Here is a 23,072-nt window from a genome sequence, read left to right as displayed (position 1 = left end):
TAGTTACTGCAGCAGAAGGGATTCTGTATAGTCTCTACTACAGTGCCTATTTGACATCTGCTTTCTAGTATATTCATGGGTATATTTGTTAATTTTCTGGATTGGTGAGTCATCCAGTGCTCTGCCACTCCTGTAGTATGATAATATACATATACATACATACATTGTAATTACCAAATTTGCTTTAAAACAGGAAAAGAAAATTTTGCTGCCATATTTTTACAGAAAAACAGTAAAAACGGAAAAACAGTATTTTCTAAATATTTTTGATGAATATATCAAAATAAATAAAAAGTAAAATACCATTAAGAAATGAAAAAGCATCTCTGTATATTTCTGTAGAAGTAAAATATTGAAACTAAATACATGTGGCAAGTTATACATAAAAAGTGTTAAATTCGGAAAAACTATTATTCTTAAGTGAGAGCAAGAATCCCAAAGTATGCATGTAAGTGAGTTTGGTCCATCTCTTTCCACTCCATCTCCCAAAAAACACCTTCCTTTTAAATAAGTTAAAGCCAGAATAATTTTCTGAATATGATGTGGCCCGATGTCCGGCTGATGAGTCACTGACACCCAATTAAGCCCTGCGGGGTGGTTCTTTCTTTAGGCAAAGACAACATTAAATTTTAGTTTTTGATAGGTTTCTACTTGGAGGCTGTTGAGGGGTCTGCTCAGTAGCTGGTCCTGTAAGGGCTGGGATATACTTGCTGTTAGCGACGTCTGCGTACATATCATGGATGCCATGCGTTCCCTGCTCCTGGCACATAGGCCACTTGCATTGACACAATGTAGTGTGTTGTGTATGTAAGTTGCAATATTGACTTGAACGCTAGAGGCACTGATGGGAACAGGAGCATGAACATGCCAGGTCCGAAGTAAACATAATGGCGGATAGTTTTGAAGACCATCCCTCGGACCTTGTCTGCTACTACCATCATCGGTATGATGTTTCCTTTCCCGTGATAAACACTTGTGCCTTAACAGTTGGCAGCAGAGGAAAGAGCAAGAGCAAGAGCCAGCACGAGGCAGCTGGCTATCCAGTATGTTGCTCTGTGACACCCCCAGTTTTCCAACGAACTAAAATTTGCTTCTTGGGTCCATACCTGAGTGCAAATGAGCATTCACACAACTCCAGATGAACTGTACCATCTGTGGAAGTGGATCAGGGTTCATTTAGGTTCATTGAAGTCCACACAAAAACAACTTAAAACACAAATGAAGAAGTGCAAGGAGGACTACAGGAAGAAGTTGGAAAGTAAGCTTCAGAAAAACAATGTGAGGGATGTGTGGTCAGGAATGAAGAAGATCACTGGCTTCGGGATAAAGGAGGATCAGACTGATGGAGGTCTGGACAGAGCGAATGAACTGAACATGTTCTTCAATAGGTTTAGCTCACCTCCTGCTTCAACCCCAACTAGCCACACACCCTCCATGAGCCCACAGCTTTCCTGTCACACCTCCACTCTGTCACCCTGCAGCTCAGTCAAGGACCTGGACACAACCTCATCTCCCTCCACATCAGGACTTCCTGAAACCTCCTCTGCCTCCACCTCCACTCTGTCTGTCTCCTGTAACCAAGTCATGCAACAACTGGTGAAACTGAACCAGAACAAGGCTGCAGGTCCAGATGGTGTCAGTCCCAGAGTTCTCAAGACCTGCTCAAAACAGCTATGTCCGATTCTCCAGCACCTGTTCAACACCAGCCTGAACCAGAAAAGAATCCCGGTGCTGTGGAAAACATCCTGCCTTGTTCCAGTGCCTAAAAAACCACAACCAGCTGAACCAAAAGACTACAGACCAGTCGCCCTGACATCTCACGTCATGAAAGTCCTGGAGAGACTCTTACTGGCTCACCTCAGCAAGCAGGTGAAGACCTTTCAGGACCCACTACAGTTTGCATACCGTAATGGGCTTGGGGTTGAAGATGCCATCATATACCTGCTTCAGAGAGCCCACTCTCATCTGGACCAGTCAGGCAGCACTTTGAGGGTCATGTTCTTTGATTTCTCAAGTGCTTTTAATACGATTCAGCCTGCTCTGCTGTGTGAGAAGCTGCAGAAATTCCAGGTGGATCCCTCCACAACCACCTGGATTTACGACTACCTCACAAACAGACCACAGTTTGTGAGACTGAAAGGTTGTGTGTCTGAGATGGTGGTCAGCTGCACTGGAACACCACAAGGGACTGTACTTTCACCATTTCTATTCACGCTGTACACCTCAGACTTCCAGTACAACTCTGAGTTCTGTCATCTGCAGAAATACTCTGATGACTCAGCAGTTGTTGGGTGTATCAGTGATGGACAAGAAGCAGAGTACAGAGAACTGGTCGGTCAATTTGTGAAATGGTGCGGTGACAATCATCTCATCTTGAATACCAAGAAAACAAAGGAGATGATTGTTGACTTCAGGAGGAACAAGAACACACATAGAAGTGTTTCCATCATGGGAGAGGAGGTGGAGGTGGTGGAGGAATACAAGTACCTTGGAGTTCAGCTGGACAACAGACTTGAGTGGAAAAGCAACACTGAGTACATTTACAAGAAAGGTCAGAGCAGACTCTACTTCTTAAGGAAGCTGAGATCTTTTAACATCTGCACCAAAATGTTGCAAATGTTCTACAGGTCTGTTGTTGAAAGTGCAATCAGCTTTGCAGCAATCTGCTGGGGCAGCGGCATCAGAACCAGAGACTTGAAAAGAATTAACAAACTGATCAAGAAAGCCGGTTCTGTGCTTGGAGTAACTCTGGAGCCGCTGGAGTTGATCATCAAAAAAAGAATTCTGTACAAGCTGACGAAGATAATGGAAGATCCTTCACACCCTCTACACAACGCCGTGACGAAACAACAGAGTGTGTTCAGTGGGAGGCTTGTTCAAGTCCGATGCAAGACAGAGAGATACAGAAGATCCTTCCTTCCAGCAGCTATCAGGCTGAAGAACAAAGCCCTTAATTAACTAATGTGATTGTTTTACTAAAAATTACTACTACTACAATATTGAATTTCCCTTTGGGATTAATAAAGTATTTTTCATTCATTCATTCATTTCATTTAAGGCAGACCAAACAGTAACAGTGTGAATGCGCCCAGTGTTTGGTTGGATCGTCTTCCAACTCATACTACTACATACAACTCATTAGGTTTCTGCTGAATACTTTTGTGTAGTTTTTGTTTCTAATTGAAAATGTCAAACATTTATTCATAGGTTTTGTCATCATGCATAAGTGACTAATTGTCTCATTTTGGTTAAATCTTTAAAAAAAAAAAAAAAACTATCCAACTTAGACTTTACATATATGTGACCTTCAAATGCAGAAAATCTTCCTCTTCATCATCTTTGGAAGCTTTTTTCTCCTTTCTAATGATCTCTAAGGACCCCTGAGCAAGGATCCTTTTTGCCATCCTGACAAACTTTGATGCAGAGCCACACAGACAAAGTAATTCACATGTGTTTTGCACCCAGTAAGACAGAGGCTAAAATGTGCAGGAATATGGGAGCAGACATGCATCGATGCTTGAAATAAAAATTCAATTTTGCAACCTTGTGCTGATGTAGCAGCAGAAAAAATAAAATAAAATAAAAAAAATCACATACACACACACACACACATGCATGGACACACCGCCTCCACACTTTTATTATCTGTGGGTCCAGTAGACCTGAGCACCTCATGTAATGTAAACCTGGGGGTTGGGGGTTAAAAGTGTTTTATTCTATATGTTCTTCACTGAAAATGAGCCAAGGCCAAGGAGTCTGAGGCTGAAATGATTATAAATTGCATTTTCTTTTTTTCTCTGGAAATGGGTCCCACAGGCCAAACCTGCAAAATACCAGGTATGTGCATGTGACATCAGTGCAAAGAACAGTATCTGCAAGAGGAAGAACTTGGATATCCAGGAACATTTCTTCCCTCTGTGCAAAGAAATGCAATCCTGTGAGAAAGAGGTTTTATTTTCTCACAGCTGATCTTCAAAGTAAAGCAGAAATAAATCTCCCTTCTGAGTTTGTCTTATTACAGACAAATGTGTTGCTAACCACACATCCAAAAATGAGTGACTGAAATAATTAAAAGGTAAATAAATTAGGTTTTAAAAGTCATAGAAAATGAGCAGTGCTCTGCTGCACAGCACCCCGACTGGCAGCCCTCAGAACAGCTCAAACAGCAGCAGATTGTAATTTATTTTAACCAGAGCAAACTGCTTGGATGTGAAATCCCAACAGACGTTAAATAGTTTATTGACTTTCTGACAGTGGGTTAAGTTACCAGCACTGATAATCGATTAACTTTACATTTCCTGGTGAGCATGTGTAGAAGATACAGTCGACATACAGTGAGCACAAATTTAGCATTTTTGATTTCCAAATATGCAGTATTTATTCAAAGAACCTTTTTTGATAACATCTTTGTCCAAGTCTAGAATCACTCTCTGGTCTTGACTTGTTGATACTAAAATGCTCTTTTTTAAACTCTTCTTTACTTAACTTTCTTTTTAAACAAATGCAAAAGTCCTTAAAAAAAAAAAGGAAATTACAGAGTGCAACCAAAAGGCATCCAATTATTAAAAAGTCATATTAGAAGATAGATCCTTGCACTATGAGCAAACCAACTGTTGACAATGCAGTACATACATAACTCTTTAACACCTTTTGGGTCTCCAAAACAGAAACTTTAAGGCCAAAACCTCCTGAATAACACTTAGAAGGTGTGCTACAGCAGGAGAACGAGAGTAAATATCATTAACAGAGACAGAAAATAATAAAATAAGATAATTTAAATCGTAGCTAAAGGGCTTTTCATGACTTTAATGCTCCTGATATCATGTGAGTGTTAAAGCAAACCTTGAAAAAGGTGTCAAATCATAATAAACAAGTAGAGAGATGAGAGAATTAAAAGAAACCTCTCAGAGATGTTGATTTGTCAGATATCACGGAGAAGAAAACAAACAGGGCTGTCGCAGCTGGTTTCATGCTTCACATCTCCTCTAAACAATAATCCTCCAAACCTTATTTGAAATGCTTTAAGTGTTTGCTGTTTATTCATCATATATTTGTTGGTTTCTTTATGGATCCAACGCAGCATAATGCTTCCCTTCACAAACAAATTACTTTGCCCCCCCCCCCCCAAAAAAAGGCAAGAAAAAATAGATTTTACTTCCACAAAAGTTCCTCATACCAAGTTATGTGACCAAGAAAACAAATGCAGCAACAAAGCAAAACATGACTGTTGTTTGTTTCATGGATGTTGTTCAGTTATTTATTTATTTTTATAATTAAGGTATTTCTCTTTGTTCCCTCTTGGTTATAAGCTCAGAAAAAAGACTGATTGCATCACACAAAGGATGCTTGTCTTTGCACTCAGTGCTGAGGAATGAGTCTTTTTACTCTTTAAAATTCAAAAGACTGAGAGTGAATGTTGGAAACAACCATGAAATTATATGCAATCTGATATAAATGAATTATGACTGCTATATTTCTATTATTTCACTATGATTCATTTCATCCAAATGAACAGCTTTTTGAGTTGAAGTCTTTTCCTTTTTTCTTTTCTTAGGAAGGTTAAATTATCTAAAATCAGTTAAGTGCTGGACATGAAGAAAACTGAGTAAATTCTCCAAATACAGTAAAGAGAAGCCTCAGTTGACGTCACCATGTGTGCTGTGTATTAGTCAAGGACATATTTACGCATGTATGCAGGCAAGCACATACACACAGACGTACCAGGATGGCCGAGTGGTTAAGGCGTTGGACTTAAGATCCAATGGGTAAAAACCTACGTGGGTTCGAACCCCACTCCTGGTATGTTTCAAAGATCATTCATTTAAAGCTCATTCTGGTATGTTGTACTGCCATATCCTTGCTGTTCAAAGGAGAGATGCCGCAGGACTTTCAGGATTTCAATCGGCCGTGGTACCCCAGGGCTCTTGTAGGTCAAGGTAATTCTTGGTAGCGATGGCCAGTCTGAAGTCCCGCCCAAGCCTACCAAGAATTGACCAATCAGAGAACTCCCCTCATTCTTGGCTAGCGGAATAGGACTTGGAGCGCAAAAATACCGTACATTTATTTTTCAACAGCATCGCTGTTTTTTTAAACGTGCTGATGGAAGCCTGACATTATCTGACTCCATTGAGGCAATGGAGATTAAAAAGGCTAACCAGGGAAAGCCATGGATGCGACCCTTGTCACCAGAAACTGTGATGGATAAGGCTCGGAGCGCCCTGCTGCAGCAAAAAGGAGATAGGTAAGCTGGCAAGTGATGTCTTCTTCCAGGACTATCTTTTGGATGGAAAGAGGACCGGGCTGTGACAGCATCGATGGATGAGCAGTCATGCTCATACAACCATCTGCTCCGTCATGCTGCTAACACCTGAGCAGAGGAGGTTCTGGGTGAGAGGATCATCCCTTATGTTGGGCCAAGAAAATACACAGGTTGAGTATTGTTATATAGTCTTCTGTTTTTTTTTTTTTTAATTTCTTCAACTGATACTCTCATCTGAATATTTATGCTGTTTTCCTGTTTTGTTTTTGTTTGTTTTGTTTTTTTTATTGTCATTTTGAAGGTGAGCTTATTAGCGTGGAGTACCTCTACCAGCAAACGGGAAAAGTGCTGCAGGACTACAAAACAGCAGTTGAAGATTCTGAGACTGCTGAAGTTGAGGTAGATGAAGGCTTCACAGAACCTGAACAATTTCAGGACTTGACAGTGCCCACATTACAGGCAGAGCAAACACTTGCTCTCGCCTCACAAGCATCTGCAGCTGCTCTTGGTTCCTCAGCAGCCCCAGCTCCTCAGACTACTGCCTCTGTGCCTCCCATTTCCCCCATGACCATTTCCCCTCGTTACCTGTGACTGAGTCATTCATTACCTCAACATCAGCGTTTGCAACCCCTTCACATGCTGTGACTCCCCTGCTCTCCCATTCCACGGCAACAGTTTCTGCTGCTGAAGAGTCTGGTGAGTGTTACAGAACTTTTTCACTTTGCTAATTGCTACAAATGCGTCAAGATATGTTTTACTCTAAATACTTCTCCTTTTTTTATAAAGCATCAGCAGAAACAGATCTACCTGCACACTCCTCTTCATGTGATGTAAGAAGTCATTTACCTAATAAACAAATGTTACAACAATTTGGCTTGCTTAATATGCATTGCTCTCATGTCTCATCAGTGGTTCTTATTGTAGGATTCGGTTGGCCCTGACAATGTTGAAGGTTATGGAGCAGTGCAGGATTTGGCCGATTTTTTGGTTGGATTAAGAGACCACCGTCTTGCACTGACTCAAGAGGAGTGCAGTCAGATCATCGCTCTGTGGCAGGCGTTGGGAGATTACGCTAAAAGGAAAACTGCGTACCCATCACGTCACCAAACTAATCTGAGTAAGGGACGATTCCGGGCCACAAAGAAGATCGTGGCTCCAGGTGTGGAGAGCACCAAAAGGTGAGTTAAACTAAGAAAACACAATATCAGGATAATGTAAAAAGTCAATGATATTGTGAGTCACACATCACTCTAATACTTTTTTTGCACATATAATTTTTTACTACTTCATTGGGAATCAGTCCTGCAGAGTGGCCCAACTGCAACAGTGTTTGAGGCTGTTTTTGTGAAGCTGTTTGCCATATACCCAAGCACTGTCCGCTGTGAGGGAACGAAGGTCTCAAGATACACTGTGGTGGTACGCGCTTACAAAAACATCAGGGAGTGCGTCATCACAAAAGCCAGGCTGATGAGTGAGACCACAATCCAGCAACCTGAAGTAAATGCTGCTACAGTTTCACAGTGGTGAGTTTGATTTATATAAATGTGCTTATTTACGCTTTACATAAAACTGATTTTGTTGACCACTAATTATAAGACTTTCTTTATGAGACGTGATTACATATTCCAGTCTGGGTCCTCGGGAAAATATATGTGAATCACATCAAAAGAAAGATCACATATTTTTGTGCATTATACTATGTGAAAACTTTGGTTTTCACATGAATTATTTTGTGTTGTAATAGGTACTGCAGGCGGTGCAAGGCACAGGATCGAGACATTCTTAAACAGGGTATTCCAGCTCAGCAAGCACCAATGGCAGCCCCATAATAGAGGTTATCTTTTCATTTATTTATTTTTATTTAACTGCAAGATCATTATATTATAAACAAACATTAGAAACACTACAAAGCCATATTAAACGGACACATATTACAAAGTAATATGTTGAGTAAGTACATGGACAAGTGTGTACACAAATACGTTTTTACATATGTATTTGTGTATTTTTCCGGCAGCATCTGGTAATTTTCGCACGTTTGTGGTCTTGCCGAATGCGGTGTGCGAACTCTCGATCTCGGGTTTCGTTCCCGCATTCATGGTAGTTTTACCTCGACTCACAGGCTATGTCCTTAGCTCAGGCGGAAGAGCAGTTGTCGTCTAATCAAATGGTAGGGTAGGGTAGGTAGGTGGGTAGGGTAGGGTAGGGTGGATCAATTCCACTGACTACATGTCATAGTGTCCTTGGCAAGGCACTTAACCCCACCTCCCAATGGGTCTATAGAGGTATGAATGTAATGTGTAGTGTCAAGCTGTATAAAGACGTACTCACCCTGTTAGACCATATAATATACATATTATTATTTTTTTGTGTGTTCTTGTTGAAATCTGCACCTATACTATTACAACAAAATAAAGGTTTTCTTTTTCTTATTAATCTTATTCCAGTATACAATAGGGTTCACAGTTTAGATTAAGTAAAGAGTTTTTTTATTTGTTTGTAGTAATAAAAAAGAAGGAATTAATATAAAAACAAAATATGACACTATTTGTTTGTCATCTATTTCCACAAACCAATGAGGTGCCACATCATCTCTTTAATTACAACTGAATGTAAATAAATAATAATGTCAGCAGTAGTTTGACATGTAACATCTTGTGCCACCCAAATACAGGTTTTTATATTTTTATGCTTTATGTTTGTATTAAACCTAAGTTTTAACCTAAGTTAAAAAACTGAAGTTTTAACATATATATCTTTGCTAAAATAAAACCTAGTAGGTTTTATGCCTGTGAATGAATTTAAACTTAAGTATAAACATTTCTTTAAAAATCTTTTAATATTTTTAAAACTTTTTTAGATGTCTCTTATATGAGGTAACATAAAATAGAGGCTCCTTGTGCGGTTTAACTAGTCTCAGTTCAGCCAAGGTCACCAGCAACCAGGATGACCGAGTGGTTAAGGTGTTGGACTTAAGATCCAATGGGCAAATGTCCGCGTGGGTTCGAACCCCACTCCTGGTAGTGGCTTCAATTGTGTTGGCAAATGGTAAGAAACAGGTAATGGATTTATTAAATTCCTTTACCAAAAATATAAAACGTTAAATATCAGAATCCCAAACACCATATGTTCAGCCATAAGCCTTCATTTTATGTTAGTGGAAATTATGTTATGTTAGTAGCAAGACTATCTGTAGCTGTCGTATCAACAGAAGCAGAAAAAAGTTAAATGTATGTAAAACGTGACTCCAACCTGTCGATGAGGCCACACATGTCGATTTGCAGTTGGCTGTAGTTTCCCAGAAGTCTTTCCTGCACCCTGATCAGATCCACAGCATGGTTCCCGACTGTGAGGAGACGCATGCAACCCTGGAAAATTCCAAAGGGGTTTCTACATTCCTGATTGTGATCCTCAGCAGGACAACCTGGATGAGGACACACAAATGGCAGAGATGAGAGTCACATGACTGCAGGCTGCCTCAAAGGAGAAACCAAAGTAGCTCATGTGATCTGGACACAAGAGAATCTGCATGGACAGGGTGAACATGGGAGGATTACAATCAGGGCCAGGAGGAAACAATAGAGAAAGCTGAGAAGTTGAGAGAGCTGAAAAGGACTGAAGAGACTACTGGGGGGGAAGATAACACATAGAAAAGATAAAGAAGAATTATAAGTTGGATTATTAAACCGCCACAAGCGGAAGGTTAGAGCTGACAGCACCAACAGTGCTGTGCAATATCAAAAGCTCCAATATTAATACATAAATCTGAGGGCAAACATGGCAACTTCCCCCCTATAAGACACATACTGAAGACGAAGAAATGAAAAAATATCCCAAAGATTCACTGAGACTAGATTTGACAGGCATAGTTCTCCAGGCTTTTTAATGGACTTTAAATTATTATTATCTACCATTGTTACGACATTATATACCTGTATATATATATATATATATATATATATACATATATATATATATATATACTGTATATATATAAGTTTCAGCTAACAGCTCTTTAGGAACCATTTAGTATAAAACAGTAATTTATGTAAATATTTTATGTTCATTTTGTTCGATGTTCATAGACAAATGCATTGATAAAGGATCTTAAAGTATGTTGAATGTGTTGGTTGATGGTGATTGGACTGTATACAAATTAAGATTATCAGGCTGTTTATGTCCCAACTACCCTTGTCATTTTAAACAGGAGAAACACCTTCTTCTCAATTTCCCCACATTCACAAATTCGCAAACACCTGGACTATTTCTGTCCCGATTTTCCCCCTTCCCCAGAAGACTCCTGAGTTGTGATTCTGTGGTGTGGAACAGAATCAGAGAGCGAGTTGACTGGGGCGCAAGGAAAGATATAAAGTCCGTGTTCACATTGTCTCCAGTCTTTTACTTTTTTCACTTCTGGATTTTTCTGTTGACAATAGTCCCAAAACCACCACCATTCCCTCGTCTTGTATGTCCTCTTCCATGCTGGATGTTGTGTTCCCCTGTTGTTGCCATGGTTCTTTTTCTTTGTTTTTCTGGTTGTTGCTATGTTTCTTCTTTGTTTCTGCTAGATCACGTTTGGTCACGTGAGATTTCTGGCTCGGAGGTCTAGATTGTAGATTGGTTGTGGGACAGAATTGTTATGTGTGTGTTGTTCTGTGCTGAGATTACTGGAGCACACCACCCACAGTACAATCAACACTGTTAAATGCCTGATTTTTATCTTCACGTGTGAGGTCTTGACCAGATAAAAAAATCTCATCAGATTAAATAAATCTTTATGTGTGTACCAGGCCTAACACAATCAGTTCAGAAAGTATCGTCCAGAAATAAAATGCATAAACTATGTACTAACTCTATATACAGGCTAGTTACTTACATCGTCCAACCACCATCACATTTTCTTTTCCTTCTACACGTCACTTACTTCATGTAAATTTCTCTCCTCATTTAGCTGCACTTTGTTCAGACAGTAGCTCATAAATGAGACCACACACACTAAGTGGATGAATGATACATGGAGTTCATGTAGGGATTTGCTTCATTCATCATTCATTCATTCAGCTTAATTATAAATCGTTTTTGTGAGGGTATTTTTTATTCAGCATTTTTATGAAAGTTTTTTAGTGCAATTTTTTATTATTAAAAAAGATTTACTGTTGTTTAACATTTTAACCAAACCTCTAAATGAACAACTGAACATAGAACAAACTAAGTAAATGAATCCAAGATCTTATAGAACAAGAAAAAGTGATGGATATTCTCATTTTACAATTTCTGCTCACAGCTTTGTTGTCTCCAATATCATTTAAATGCAGCCAAATGCTACGTATTTGCTGTTTTTCACTTATTTCTCAAACCTTTTCCAAAAGTATTTGCATTTAAATCCAGTGACCTCATCTTTCTCTGTTGCTCTGTGAGTATGGCCTGTACAACTAGATCAGAGATCAAGAAGTCCTGCAGATTTTAGATGTTTCCTTGCTGCAATACACCTGATTCAAATTAAATAGTTCTTTGCCTCTTAAATACCCAATGATTTGAGTTAGGTGCAGCAGGGAAACATCTAAAATCTGCCCACTTGCTTTTTCGATATAATGGTATGATCGAAGATTTAGATAGATAGATAGATAGATAGATAGATAGATAGATAGATAGATGGATGGATGGATGGATGGATGGATGGATGGATGGATAGATAGATAGATAGATACTTTATTCATCCCCAAGGGGGAAATTCAACCTATTTCAACCTAAAGTCCCGCCCTGGCCTGCTAAGCAGCCATGGTTCAGTTCTCCACAACGGAAGTCAGTTTTACTCGGTTGCTTCAGACATGTATCACTAATTTATCACCCCACAAAGTTGCTAGTAAGCTTTAATTTTAACTCGCATTTGGTGAGTTGGCTGGTGCTAATTTGGAGCCCTGCTCAAGGCCACTGTAAAAGATTTCCAGGCTCCATGAAACCAAAATATAAAGAAATGAGGTAACATCGATCATGTTGACTTCAAGGTTACTAGCTTTTACCTCCAAAGAAGAAATGACTTGATATGGTGACAGGAAATGAGGGTGTAGCATGAGAAACGCCTCCTTCCTGTTTATCCACAGAGACTGTTAGGCGACCGCTTCTGAAGGTAAGATCCACTGAATGCCACTGACCATCATTCAAAGCAGAACCTGTGAAAAGAATACATGTAAATGTTTATTATTGTAATATTTAACATATAAAAACAGGTTTTAGGCATTGGTGTTGAAGTTAGTATGAGACTCAGTTCACTCGTCTGACCTGTGCTGAGCTCCAGCAGCGCCCTGCCACCTTTATTGATCTGCAGATGGAGTCTGGACTCATGCAGGTACAACCAGACCACACTCTCTTGCTGAGGGAGGTCAAAGGTGAGCAGAAGCCCCGCCTTGTTCCAAGTCCTGAACTGAAACCCTACGGTCAAACCCACTGAGGAGGATGAGGGTGTCGACGGTAACTGGAGGAAGCTCTGAGGCCCTGGAAACGTCACGGCAATGGAAACTGGCTCAGCACAAGAAAAGGTCACATTGCCCTGAGAGAGAAGCATGCATAGTGAAGAGAGAAGAGGCGGGACAGAAAAAAAGAAAAGATTACTAAAGAGATAAAACAACAGAAAAACATGAATATTAATCAGCTGCAGAGGGCGTGTCGATGCGACCTCATGTCGCAGTGATCTCATCAGCAAGTCTCCTTGAGAACAGACGCCATTAGCACCAAGTAGAAATACCAACGGAGAGAGGCAGATACGCATATGAACAGTACTCTGCAGCTATTTTCTTTGCAGTCCATTGTTTCAAGGGGTGGTAACGATATTGCATTCATTGCCATAGCTGCAGCAGTAATGTATGTTACTGCACAGTGTCTCTACTGGGAATATCAGCCCAGTATCTTTACAATGCTCTGAAAACAAAGATGACATCTCAAAGCTCTTTGTAGAGCTGTTAAAGTGATATATGAATGTATGAGAAGGGATATGCATCGCCGTTGCAAAATATAAAGGAAAAAAAGTCGCCAAAAGCCTTTCTCTACACACACATCCAAAATTCTTCTCACAAACCTGTGCATACAAGCTTTTTTAAAGACTTTGCATTATTTTCTTCTGTGGCCTTGAGAATAGCTAAAATTGGTCTCTATCAAAGTAAACTATAAATACCTGATTACTCCGAGAGCTGCAGAGCTTTTGTAAAACATCCTCTATTCGAGCATCCATCACGCTAAGGAATATCAGAGCCCCTTTTAAACGGAGCTGGAAACTAATGGGTCAGTGCTTAACTGAGTTCGTCCTTATTATCACTGTACAACCACTGTTTATCTTCTAATAACAAAAGTGAGAAAGAGTAACAAAAATTCCAACAAACCTCCTTAAGGTCCTCCATTCCCTCATCACTCACTGTCCTTGTTAAGTGCTCATTAGCTTCATTAGCCAGCGTGCAACGGCACCACTAATATCCAGATAATTTCCCAGAGGTGCTGTGAGGATGTCAACATGTACGAGCACACCTGCATGTGGAAATCCCTTCGTAAACTCTGGAGGCTGACCTGATGCTCATGCATGCAAGGAACTCATTAATGCTGCTGAAACTGTAGAAACTGAGATTGTTTAGCTCTCGGTGTTTGTTAGGTGGAATGGTAATGAACAAATCACAGCAAAGTGTTTAGTTTCAGCAGCTTTTGGTGGACCAAAGAGAACTCTGTCACAATCTTTCGATCATACCCTACATTCTCTGCGTGATGTAGTTGGACTCTGGCTACCAATGACATCTTCTATCTCAGATGTGAAAGCCCAGAGCTTAGAGAGATTAAGGAGCCAAACATCAAAGATCTTTGCTTCTTCCAAATGGTTTACGTGATCTGTCATCATCACATTTGAACATAAAGGTTCTTTTCATTTCTCAAAAAAAATTAAATAAATAAAAAAATATCTACTTTTTTTCACTTCAAATGATCAAAGTTTTTATATTTAGTTAATTGATAATTTTAATATGAATGTGATTACAAAATTTTTGCCTGCTGTCATTTATGCCCCTTCTTGTAACTTAATAAAGTCACATGTTTGCTTTGTTTCAGTATCTTTTTAATGCAGTTTGCTTCCTGAGGAACGAGTCATTACCTTGTTTGTGACTGTCTTGTTAATTTACGCTTAGCTACATTTATTGGACACATTTAGCTGCAAGGCCATTTTAACAAGAAGATTTTACATAATAAAAATACAACCACAATTAAAAAGAGGGTTTAAATAGAACAGAAATAGAATCCAATGATCTTGAACATCTCCAAAATCATTATTTAATTTAGGACAGCCCACAGAAACATCAAAATATCACATATAAAATAGAAAGAGTCCTGTATTTTTGTCATATTTTGAATATTTCGATGCACCAAATGTGTTTGGTTGATATAAGGTCTGCATTGAAAGCAGAACAGTCCAGAAATCAGATTTGTGTACCACAATATCATGCTGTTGTAACAGATACAAAATGGAGTTTAGCAGTCTTACTGAAAGGTGCTTTTCTGAGAAAAACATCTTGAATGGAGCATGTGTTGCTCTAAAACCTGTATCTTTCAGCATTGATGAAGCTGTCAGTTCCACAAGGAGGCGCATTTGAGGAGAGACCAGATATACAGTAGTTGCTGAATTTGTAAAAAATGATAAACATGGTAACCTTAACATTTGGGTCATTTTTAGGTCATGGCAGAAGCAGTATCATATGTAAGGACCCTGAAAAAACATGTTACGTCTTATGTAAGAAATCTTACATAATTTTTATCGCTGTGGAACCTGTGACCCATCTGAGCTTTTATTGATTATATTTATTTTATTTCTTCTCATAAAACTGGTATATTTTGTTTATCTATTTGCTTTTACTCAGTCTTATTTACATATTTATTTTTTAGATTAATTACTTATAATGCTTTTCATTTATTAATTATTATCAATTTATTTAGTATTTAATTGTTGTCAGTTTTATTGTAATCTTTATCTTAAAAGCATTTTTCAGATTTTTTCCTGCATTTACTTTCTTTTTATATAATAGTAAATAAATCCAGGTGTTAATGGGTTCAAAGCAGGATGATTTCTCTCCTCTTCAGTCTGGAAGATGAGGCATTCGTGATTTCCAAATAAAAATTTTCATGTGTCACTCCATCTGACTTCAGAACAGTTTTCCTCTTTGACTTCCCAGGATCCCAGAGAAAAAAGCAGCTTTTAACACCTGCATTTGCACAACTGTGCTCACAGACACATTGAGTGTTCCTGACTTCGTGCTGTGATTTCCAGTAGAGAATCATGTAGGTTTTTAATACAGGGTGTAAAGGTCATGGCCATTCACTGCTGAGTTTATGACATTTTTATGATTTTGTTAATAACATGTGGAGTAGATTACTTTATTTTGTTGAGGATCATTATTCTGAAATTTTTCCCCATTTTGTAGACATGCTTATCTCAAGATTGATGCACCTCTGCCCGCCTTCACTTCTGAGAGACTCTGCCACTCTAAGGTGCTCTTTTTATACTCAGTCATGTCATTGACTTGTTGCTCAGTGAACTTATTGGTTGCACCATGTTCCAGCAGCTGTTTATTGTTGGTACTCCTTACTTTTCTAAACTTTTGTGGCCACTCTTCCGTCTTTCAAATGTCTTCCTTTCAGTATTTGATGTTTTCATGCTCTATTCTGAATCAAATGTTTGTTTAGTAGAATAGTAAATCAGTGTGCTTAAATTTATTTACATTTTAAATTTACAAACATTTTTTGGGGGTTGTGGTTTAACTTAAATGATCTGAACACTGCTTCCACTGCTTATAACGTATAAAATGTTTTTACCTTTACAGTAATTTGATGGTCACCGTTTCTCGCTGTTTCTATCAGGTTGAGACCGTTGTAGAGCAAGTTTTCCAGACAGCCATAGAAGTTCTTCTCAGCGGAGACTGGCTTCTGGGCTCCCCCGACACTAAGCTGAACAGCAATAATATGACAAGTTCGATAAGAAATAACACATATCTGCTGCGTAACGTGTAAATGCACCAGTCTGTGTTGATGTGTGTGCTTTGTTGCACCTGTTTGATGCCCCAGTGGTTGAACTCTGCAGGGATCTGGACTCTCTCAGTGTGTTTGTCCACAGTGAGGTTGAAGTGACTGTTTTTATGCTCCAGTACGACATGATGCCAGTGCTGGTCATCTAGCAGGCTGCCGAGGGAGGCGAGAAGCTGACGCTTAGAGGACGAAGCGCTGCCTGAGAAAGATAATGGAAAGGAAGAGGTAAAAAAAAAAAAGAGGATAAGAAAGAGAGAGGAAAACAGTGGACAAGAAGGGACAGAGTATAGATTAAGAGGATGGGAAGGCAGCAAGCAGACAAAAGAATTAGAAAGATGTAAGTGGATGAAAAGTGAGGATGGATGGATGAATGAAAGGCAGAGAAAGAAAAGGAGACAAGAGATGATAAAATAAATAGAGTGTTAATGAAACCTAATGACTTTGTGACTACTGCAAATTATAGAGACAGACTGGGACTTTTAATTAACACGTCAGCACTGTTTAATGAACAAGCTCTAATCTTCACACCTAAAAAAAGAAGCTTTACGCATAAAGCCGAAGGAGACAAAATGTCATTTTAAAGAAGAAACTGCAGGTTTTTTTTAGTTATTTGACTTGCAGATGTAGGCAGACACTGCTTATCTAATGTGAAGCTTTTCTTCCATCAGCTGTCATATTTCTTTAGAGTTATGCAACCTGTTTGACTTTTTCTCTCCCTTTATAGTAGCTCTGATCTGACAGCCTGTTGTTTGTTATCTGACCTGTAAGTTTGTTTTCTCCTCATTATCTGACCTCCTTGTCTGCTTCTTTCTAACAATCTGGCCGGATGTCAGAGCAACGCCAGCCTGAAGACTCCAGACATGATGCTGCTTTAAAAAAACTTCTCGTTTCTTAGCATCCCACAGGGAGCATCACTGCAAGGTCAGCTGCTCATCTCATTAGGAACTAAGTACATCTGCATATTTGTACTCAAAACCGAAGCCAGATATGTCACAATGTCTTTTCTGAACAACTGCGAGAGAAGTTTAGTGAGACATCATTAATGATAAATGAGCACCAGCCGGTGCTAATAAGTGGATCCATCTCCACCCCCCACTGGGGACACGAGAGAGAGAGAGACGTTGCGTTTCTGCTGAGTGAGCGAACTACAGAGGACGCACATTAAAAATGTATTACATATTCTTTCAGGCGCGGCAATCCCAACCTCAGAGAGAGATAAAAACTGTCAGTTTTAGAGGATGATGGACACATTTATTTTTTGATATTTCAGCTGAATCTGTGAGGAAATAGATTTTACTGTAATTTTAGAAAAAAACTTCATTGGAGAGACTTCTAACATCTACCTCGAGATACAGATGAGGTCTGTTCTGTCAACACAGCAGTTGCGTTGATTTATTTGATTTCAGTGGGGGCAATGCAATCAATATGGGAGGAAAGACAACACAGCTTCAAAACAAATAAGATCTCTCTCCTGGCATTGATTAATGGAACAATTATGATATTGCTGGAGGAAAAGAGGACCTCGCTGGCTGGATGTTTCATTAAATGGATGATTTGATTACATCATGAAAGATGACAGAAAAATAAAGTTGGAATCAAAGAGAGAATATTGTCCAAAACACAGAAGCTGATCTATTAATATGAATGAAGTATTCTCTTGTTTTTCTTTGCATTTTCTTCCTTTTTAATGGGAAATCATCTCCAGACTGAATGGAAACTTTTTAAGACTCTGAAATTGGTGGAGGGACCTCTGGAAGTTTGTTTTCCAGAAATGTTTTTTTAAGTGAAATGGTCATGACAAACAAATCATCTATCAATAATTTTCCAAACCTCACACATCAACAATTAATTTGACTTATGAAATTAAGTATTTCATGCTAGAGGTCAGTAATGACATGACATCATCCTTCCGGTCACAGAGGAAGAGTAAAAGCCAACGATACGGAGCTATAAAATCCTCTTTGGCCTCAAAGACCTTGACGTTGAACAGGAGCAGACCTGCAGCGTCATGGTTACGGCTTCTGGACTTCAGGATGCTTCAGAGTCAATGTGGTGTAAAAACATCTCACGTAGTTATAAAAAGGAGTTAACCATCACACAAACTTGGGTCTTGAGTTTTGTCAGTTTTTAAAATTTAAAAACACTGTCTATTCATAAAAGTCTCCAGAATAACTTTTAAACCCAGTTAATGTGCAATGAACAAGAAAAATCACCATTATGGCAGCAGATACACAATAAGTTTGATCATATATGATGATAAATTGAACGTCATGGTCTGTGGGTTTGCTTGTGTTTTGGATTTTGTCTTTTGTTTCTTGGATGGGGTTTAGCCATTAGCTCCTTCAGTATAAATGCTCCTTAGTTTCCTTTGTTGTCGGACCCTCGTCTGTCCTGTCCAGGTTTGCTATTGTTGTCGGGTTGGTCAGAGCCCTTCTCAGTCAGTTTGTTAGTCATGTCTTTACTCCTAAATGTTGTTTATTAGTTTTGGGAATAGTACTTTATTTATTTTGCTGTGGAAGCACATTGAGTTATTTTAAATAAAGTCTTGTGTTCTGACTCCTGCTGGTGATTTCTGCATGTGGGTTCTCCCTCAGTCACACTTCACAATAGTTAAACTTTCTAAAATCTGAGCTTTTACTTTGTTCTCCTTGTTCACAATGGCCAATTCCCATCTGGAGTTATTCATTCATTTTCTATACTGATTAATCCAAATCACAATTGCAGGGAAGCTGAAGTCTATCCAAACAGTTAGCAGGTGAGAGGCAGGGTACACCCTGGGCAGGTCACCAGTCTATCACAGGGCCAACATAGAGAGACAAACAACCATTCACACTCACTCCTAGGGAGTATTTAGAAAGACCAGTTAACCTAACATACGTGGATGAGTGTCTGCAACTTCACCATTTTACATTTAATTAGACTGTAAGACCCAGAAAGGGCATGCCATAGTCCTTTGCATAGACATTTATGAGCAGAATTAAGGTAAAGTTACTGTACCAGTTCACATGCACCCAATGTGATCTTCATTAAAATTTCTAATGGAAAAGTGCACAAGATCGGGTGTGTGCTTAGTTTCCTACATGTGAATGTTTCTGTCAGTATTTACTTAACAAATTTGGTGTATAACAAGCTGCTCAGTATTTTATACACGAGACTTGTTCTTGATGCTGTCTTGCAGCAGTTGCAGCTCACACTATGCCTACAGGCAGCAAGTCCACCTGTGGCTTGAGCCTAACGCAGGATGGGATGGAGAAAACACTTCACAAAACAGCTTTGACATCCTTGAGGTTACAGATGGTGTAACAACCTGAAACTCATCACTACTCTTGCTTCAAATCCTCTGAAAAACACCCACAAGGTTTGAAGGTAAACATTACCAATGAAACCATTAAGACAAAGCTCACAGGGTGTGTTAATGAAATTCTGTATTAAAATATGTTCCAATAACGTTCCAGTTCATTAATCTTCTATAGTTTTTCATGTAAACAACTACAGTATATTGATTATTTGGATTTTAATAACCAAGTTATTCACTGTTAAGTGCACATTGCACACTGCATTTATGCCATCTCTCCATCCATCTATTTTCTAGCACTTATCCGAGGTCGCTGAGGCAACAGGTTCAGGACGGAGACACATACACACCTCTCTCAACACTCAACATCTCCTCATAGGGAATTCCAAGGCATTTCCAGGGCCAGAAAGGAAATATTTTCCTTCCAGTAGGTCCTGGGTCTACCCCAGGGTCTCCTCCCTGAACGCTTGGAAAACCTCCAAGGCGAAGCAACCAGGAGGCATCCTAATCAGATGCACCAACCACCTTAGCTGACTCTTTCTGATCCAGACGAGCAGTGGCTTCAAGCCAAACTCCCTCTGGATGTGTGAGCACCTCACGCATCTCTCAGGCTGAGCCCGGCCACCCTCTGAAGGAAATTTTGGTCACAATCCAAATCTTGTGTCCATAGATCAGGGTTGAATTGGGGCTACTGATGAAGACCCAATTCATCTCTCCACCTCTTATTCCATCCTGCTATTACTCGCGAATAAGATCTCAAGATATCTGAATGCCTCCGTCTGAGGCAAAGACTCATTTCCAACATGGCTGGAGAACTCAACCCTTTTCCAGCTGAGAATCATGGCCTACACCTTAGATGGGCTGACTTTCCATATAAAATCTAAGCTTTTTAAAGTTAGTCTTCCAACATTTGTAAATAGTCGGTTACTTTGTATATTTTCTGCCAAGAGTAATCTAATTTTTAAAATCAAGCTTATTTTATTATTGTTTATCTTTATCTTTTATCTCATTTGAACAATAATTTACAATCAGATGAGCGTAAAGTCATTTAGAAAGGAATGCAAATATAAAAACAGTGAATGGACACAGTAGTTTTTGCTCATAAAGGAGGTTTAGATCGACTGGCTGAACACAAAGCTGGGTGATTTTATCCTTCTTCACATGCCCTCAAGACAATATCACTTCCCTGTATCTTGTCTGCTATTCTATTACAGTGGCTTAAAATCTGATTGCTGATATCAGAAAAGCTGCTGGTATAATTATTTCAGCAGCTGAGTCTCATAAAGCCCGATGACTGTGGCTTTGTAACGATTCACACCTCGGGTCACAGCGTAAGGCATTCGCAACAAGATCAAAAATTTCTCCATTGTGGAAGATAAAGTGACTATTTTAATAGAGTGAAAATGACACAAAAAGCTAAACTAAATTAAAAAGTGTCATCTGCAATATTAAGTTTGAAATTAAGAGGAGCTGATCCAACAAAATTTAACATTTACAGAATCAATTAGAGTCTTCGGAAGAGTAATCAAATATGTGGAGCAAAAGGGAAGTTATAGGAAACTGGTTAAATGTGAGCCACCACAACACAATGGTTTAGTATTTCTAAATTTATTCTACAGAATAGGAGTTTTATTATTCCCTTTATGAAGTTAAAAGTGGAGCAAAACCTCAAGACAAACTTAAACTGTGGCACAAATGAATGTAACAGCAGATGTGACGCAAAAATCCTCTGATGGAGAAAATGAGGGAAAAAAAGTTATGTAAAGAGAGCATAACAGAGGGGTGAAATTCAGTCTACCATACAGATAACATTACATTATAATGTTAACCTGCATGTTGCGGCTGCCTACTCATTGTCGCCACCTGTGCCCCATTCTGCATGCAAATACCTGCTCACTGTCACCTAGCTGGGATTGGCTGGAGATGTCACAGCTTCGACTTCACCCTCCTCATTGGATGATTGATGGACCAATCAATGCTTCTGCTGTCAATCACCAAGAAATAAGAGTCCTCTGCAACCGCTCAGTCACTGGCAGCTGTTGGCTCAGTAACAGTCTGCCCTCGAGCTTGCTGGGACTTTTGACTTGTGCATGTGACTGATGATACAACTGATAGTTTGACAGCTTAGTAGCTACTTCTGTTTGTATCAGAGGATTGTGTTTTGATGTTCCAGTAGTGTTAAAACTACTTGGTTTTAAGCTCACTTTTCTGACTTGTACAAGTCTTGTTTTGTGTAAGTTTTTGTAAAACCAGTTTGGCTCTTCCTTTAGTTATTTTGTTAGTCTAGTTAAAAATTTGTGTGGAGTTGGGACAGGAAAAGTTATTGGTATTATTGTGTTTATTGAGTATCTATTTTTTTTTTTTTGTGTGTGTGTATTTGTATAGTGTCAAGACTCATCATTAATGATGCTGCTTCCTTTGTTTGTGTGGCTTTAGCTCTGAAGGCCAGCTTTGTATTTTGTTCTTTGTGACTGGCTGTTTTTGAGTTGTTTAGGATAATGTTTTGTTTGCATTTTATTAAGCAGCATCGATAACCCCTACTCCCTTAGCCCCACTTTTCAGCCTTGTTTGTACCTCATCCCCTGTTGTGTGTAATGAATCAATATTGTTTCACCCCTACAATCTTGCCAGAGTTCTCCTTTTCGTTGCGGCTCATTTTTACCCTAGCAGAGTCGGGTCGTAACACTGCACAATATGAGCTTTTGCTGGTGAACAGTAATAGGATAGGATCTAATTTGTGTTTTGGTTGTTGTTGTTTCTGGGCTGTTGCTTTGTGTTACCTCATGGTGAACTGGTGTGGGGTTGCAGACCTGGATGCATCACTGTTGGCGCAGCAGAGTGGATGATGCATAGGCACAGGCTCAGAGACTTTAGCAGATTATCCTAATTACACAATATATCATGCTTAGAAAAGAATGAAACTGAATAAACAAATTGACAAAAGCGTTTAACTGCATTTTGAAAAAGATTTTTCTTTTCCAGAAGACCGATACCTAACAGTGAAGGAAGCTGGAAACAGAAAAGATGGCAGGGTAAATATCATTGGGGCTTGTTTGTATGTATGTGTAAATATACTTGATATAAAAAAGATAACAGGAAAGTTTCTTCTAATGTAAAAAGGCAATGAAGCCCCATTAATGTTAAATGTGTAGTACAAGGTGATTCCCAAAAAGCTTTTGGCTGATAACTTGGCATTTATCAGCATGGTGTGCTTTGTGACCTAACAAATGGAGGAAACTGGACACATGAAGGCAAAAAGAGTTTTTTCAGGCAAAAACAACAAAAAGCAGACCAACACCATCTGAAAGCGATCTTCATAAAGAAAGAGATGAATCTGGAGCTTTGGCTGTTCCATGTACTGTTCTCTAAAGCCTCTTCAGAAATGGTCTCAATGGAAAAATGGCTGTCAAGAAGCCATTATTACAGAAGGAAAAATAAGCAGAGAAGTCTGAAGTATACCAAACGACACTA

At 39.1% G+C, this 23,072-nt stretch overlaps 1 protein-coding gene and 2 non-coding genes across 7 annotated transcripts in view; 2 read left to right on the top strand and 1 right to left on the bottom strand.

The window, feature by feature from the left end:
* LOC121644890 (contactin-associated protein-like 4) overlaps positions 1–23,072 on the bottom strand; it is a 183,648-nt gene that overhangs the window by 73,705 nt on the left and 86,871 nt on the right. For all 5 annotated transcript variants that reach the window (XM_041993137.1, XM_041993139.1, XM_041993138.1 and 2 more), the window contains 5 exons: positions 16,330–16,505; positions 16,097–16,228; positions 12,539–12,806; positions 12,280–12,429; positions 9,512–9,683 (listed from right to left, as the gene is read on the bottom strand). In XM_041993137.1, coding sequence (XP_041849071.1) covers positions 9,512–9,683; positions 12,280–12,429; positions 12,539–12,806; positions 16,097–16,228; positions 16,330–16,505 — 898 coding nt within the window. The remainder of the gene's footprint in view (positions 1–9,511; positions 9,684–12,279; positions 12,430–12,538; positions 12,807–16,096; positions 16,229–16,329; positions 16,506–23,072) is intronic.
* Positions 5,720–5,802, top strand: trnal-uaa. The gene has a single exon. It is a non-coding gene; the product is annotated as a tRNA-Leu (tRNA).
* On the top strand, positions 9,200–9,282 carry trnal-uaa. The gene has a single exon. It is a non-coding gene; the product is annotated as a tRNA-Leu (tRNA).

The sequence above is a fragment of the Melanotaenia boesemani genome, chromosome 8 (assembly GCF_017639745.1).
Source record: "Melanotaenia boesemani isolate fMelBoe1 chromosome 8, fMelBoe1.pri, whole genome shotgun sequence".
NCBI lineage: Eukaryota > Metazoa > Chordata > Actinopteri > Atheriniformes > Melanotaeniidae > Melanotaenia > Melanotaenia boesemani.
The sequence above is the reverse complement of the archived record's forward strand: the minus strand, read 5'-3'. Positions and strand labels throughout refer to the sequence as shown.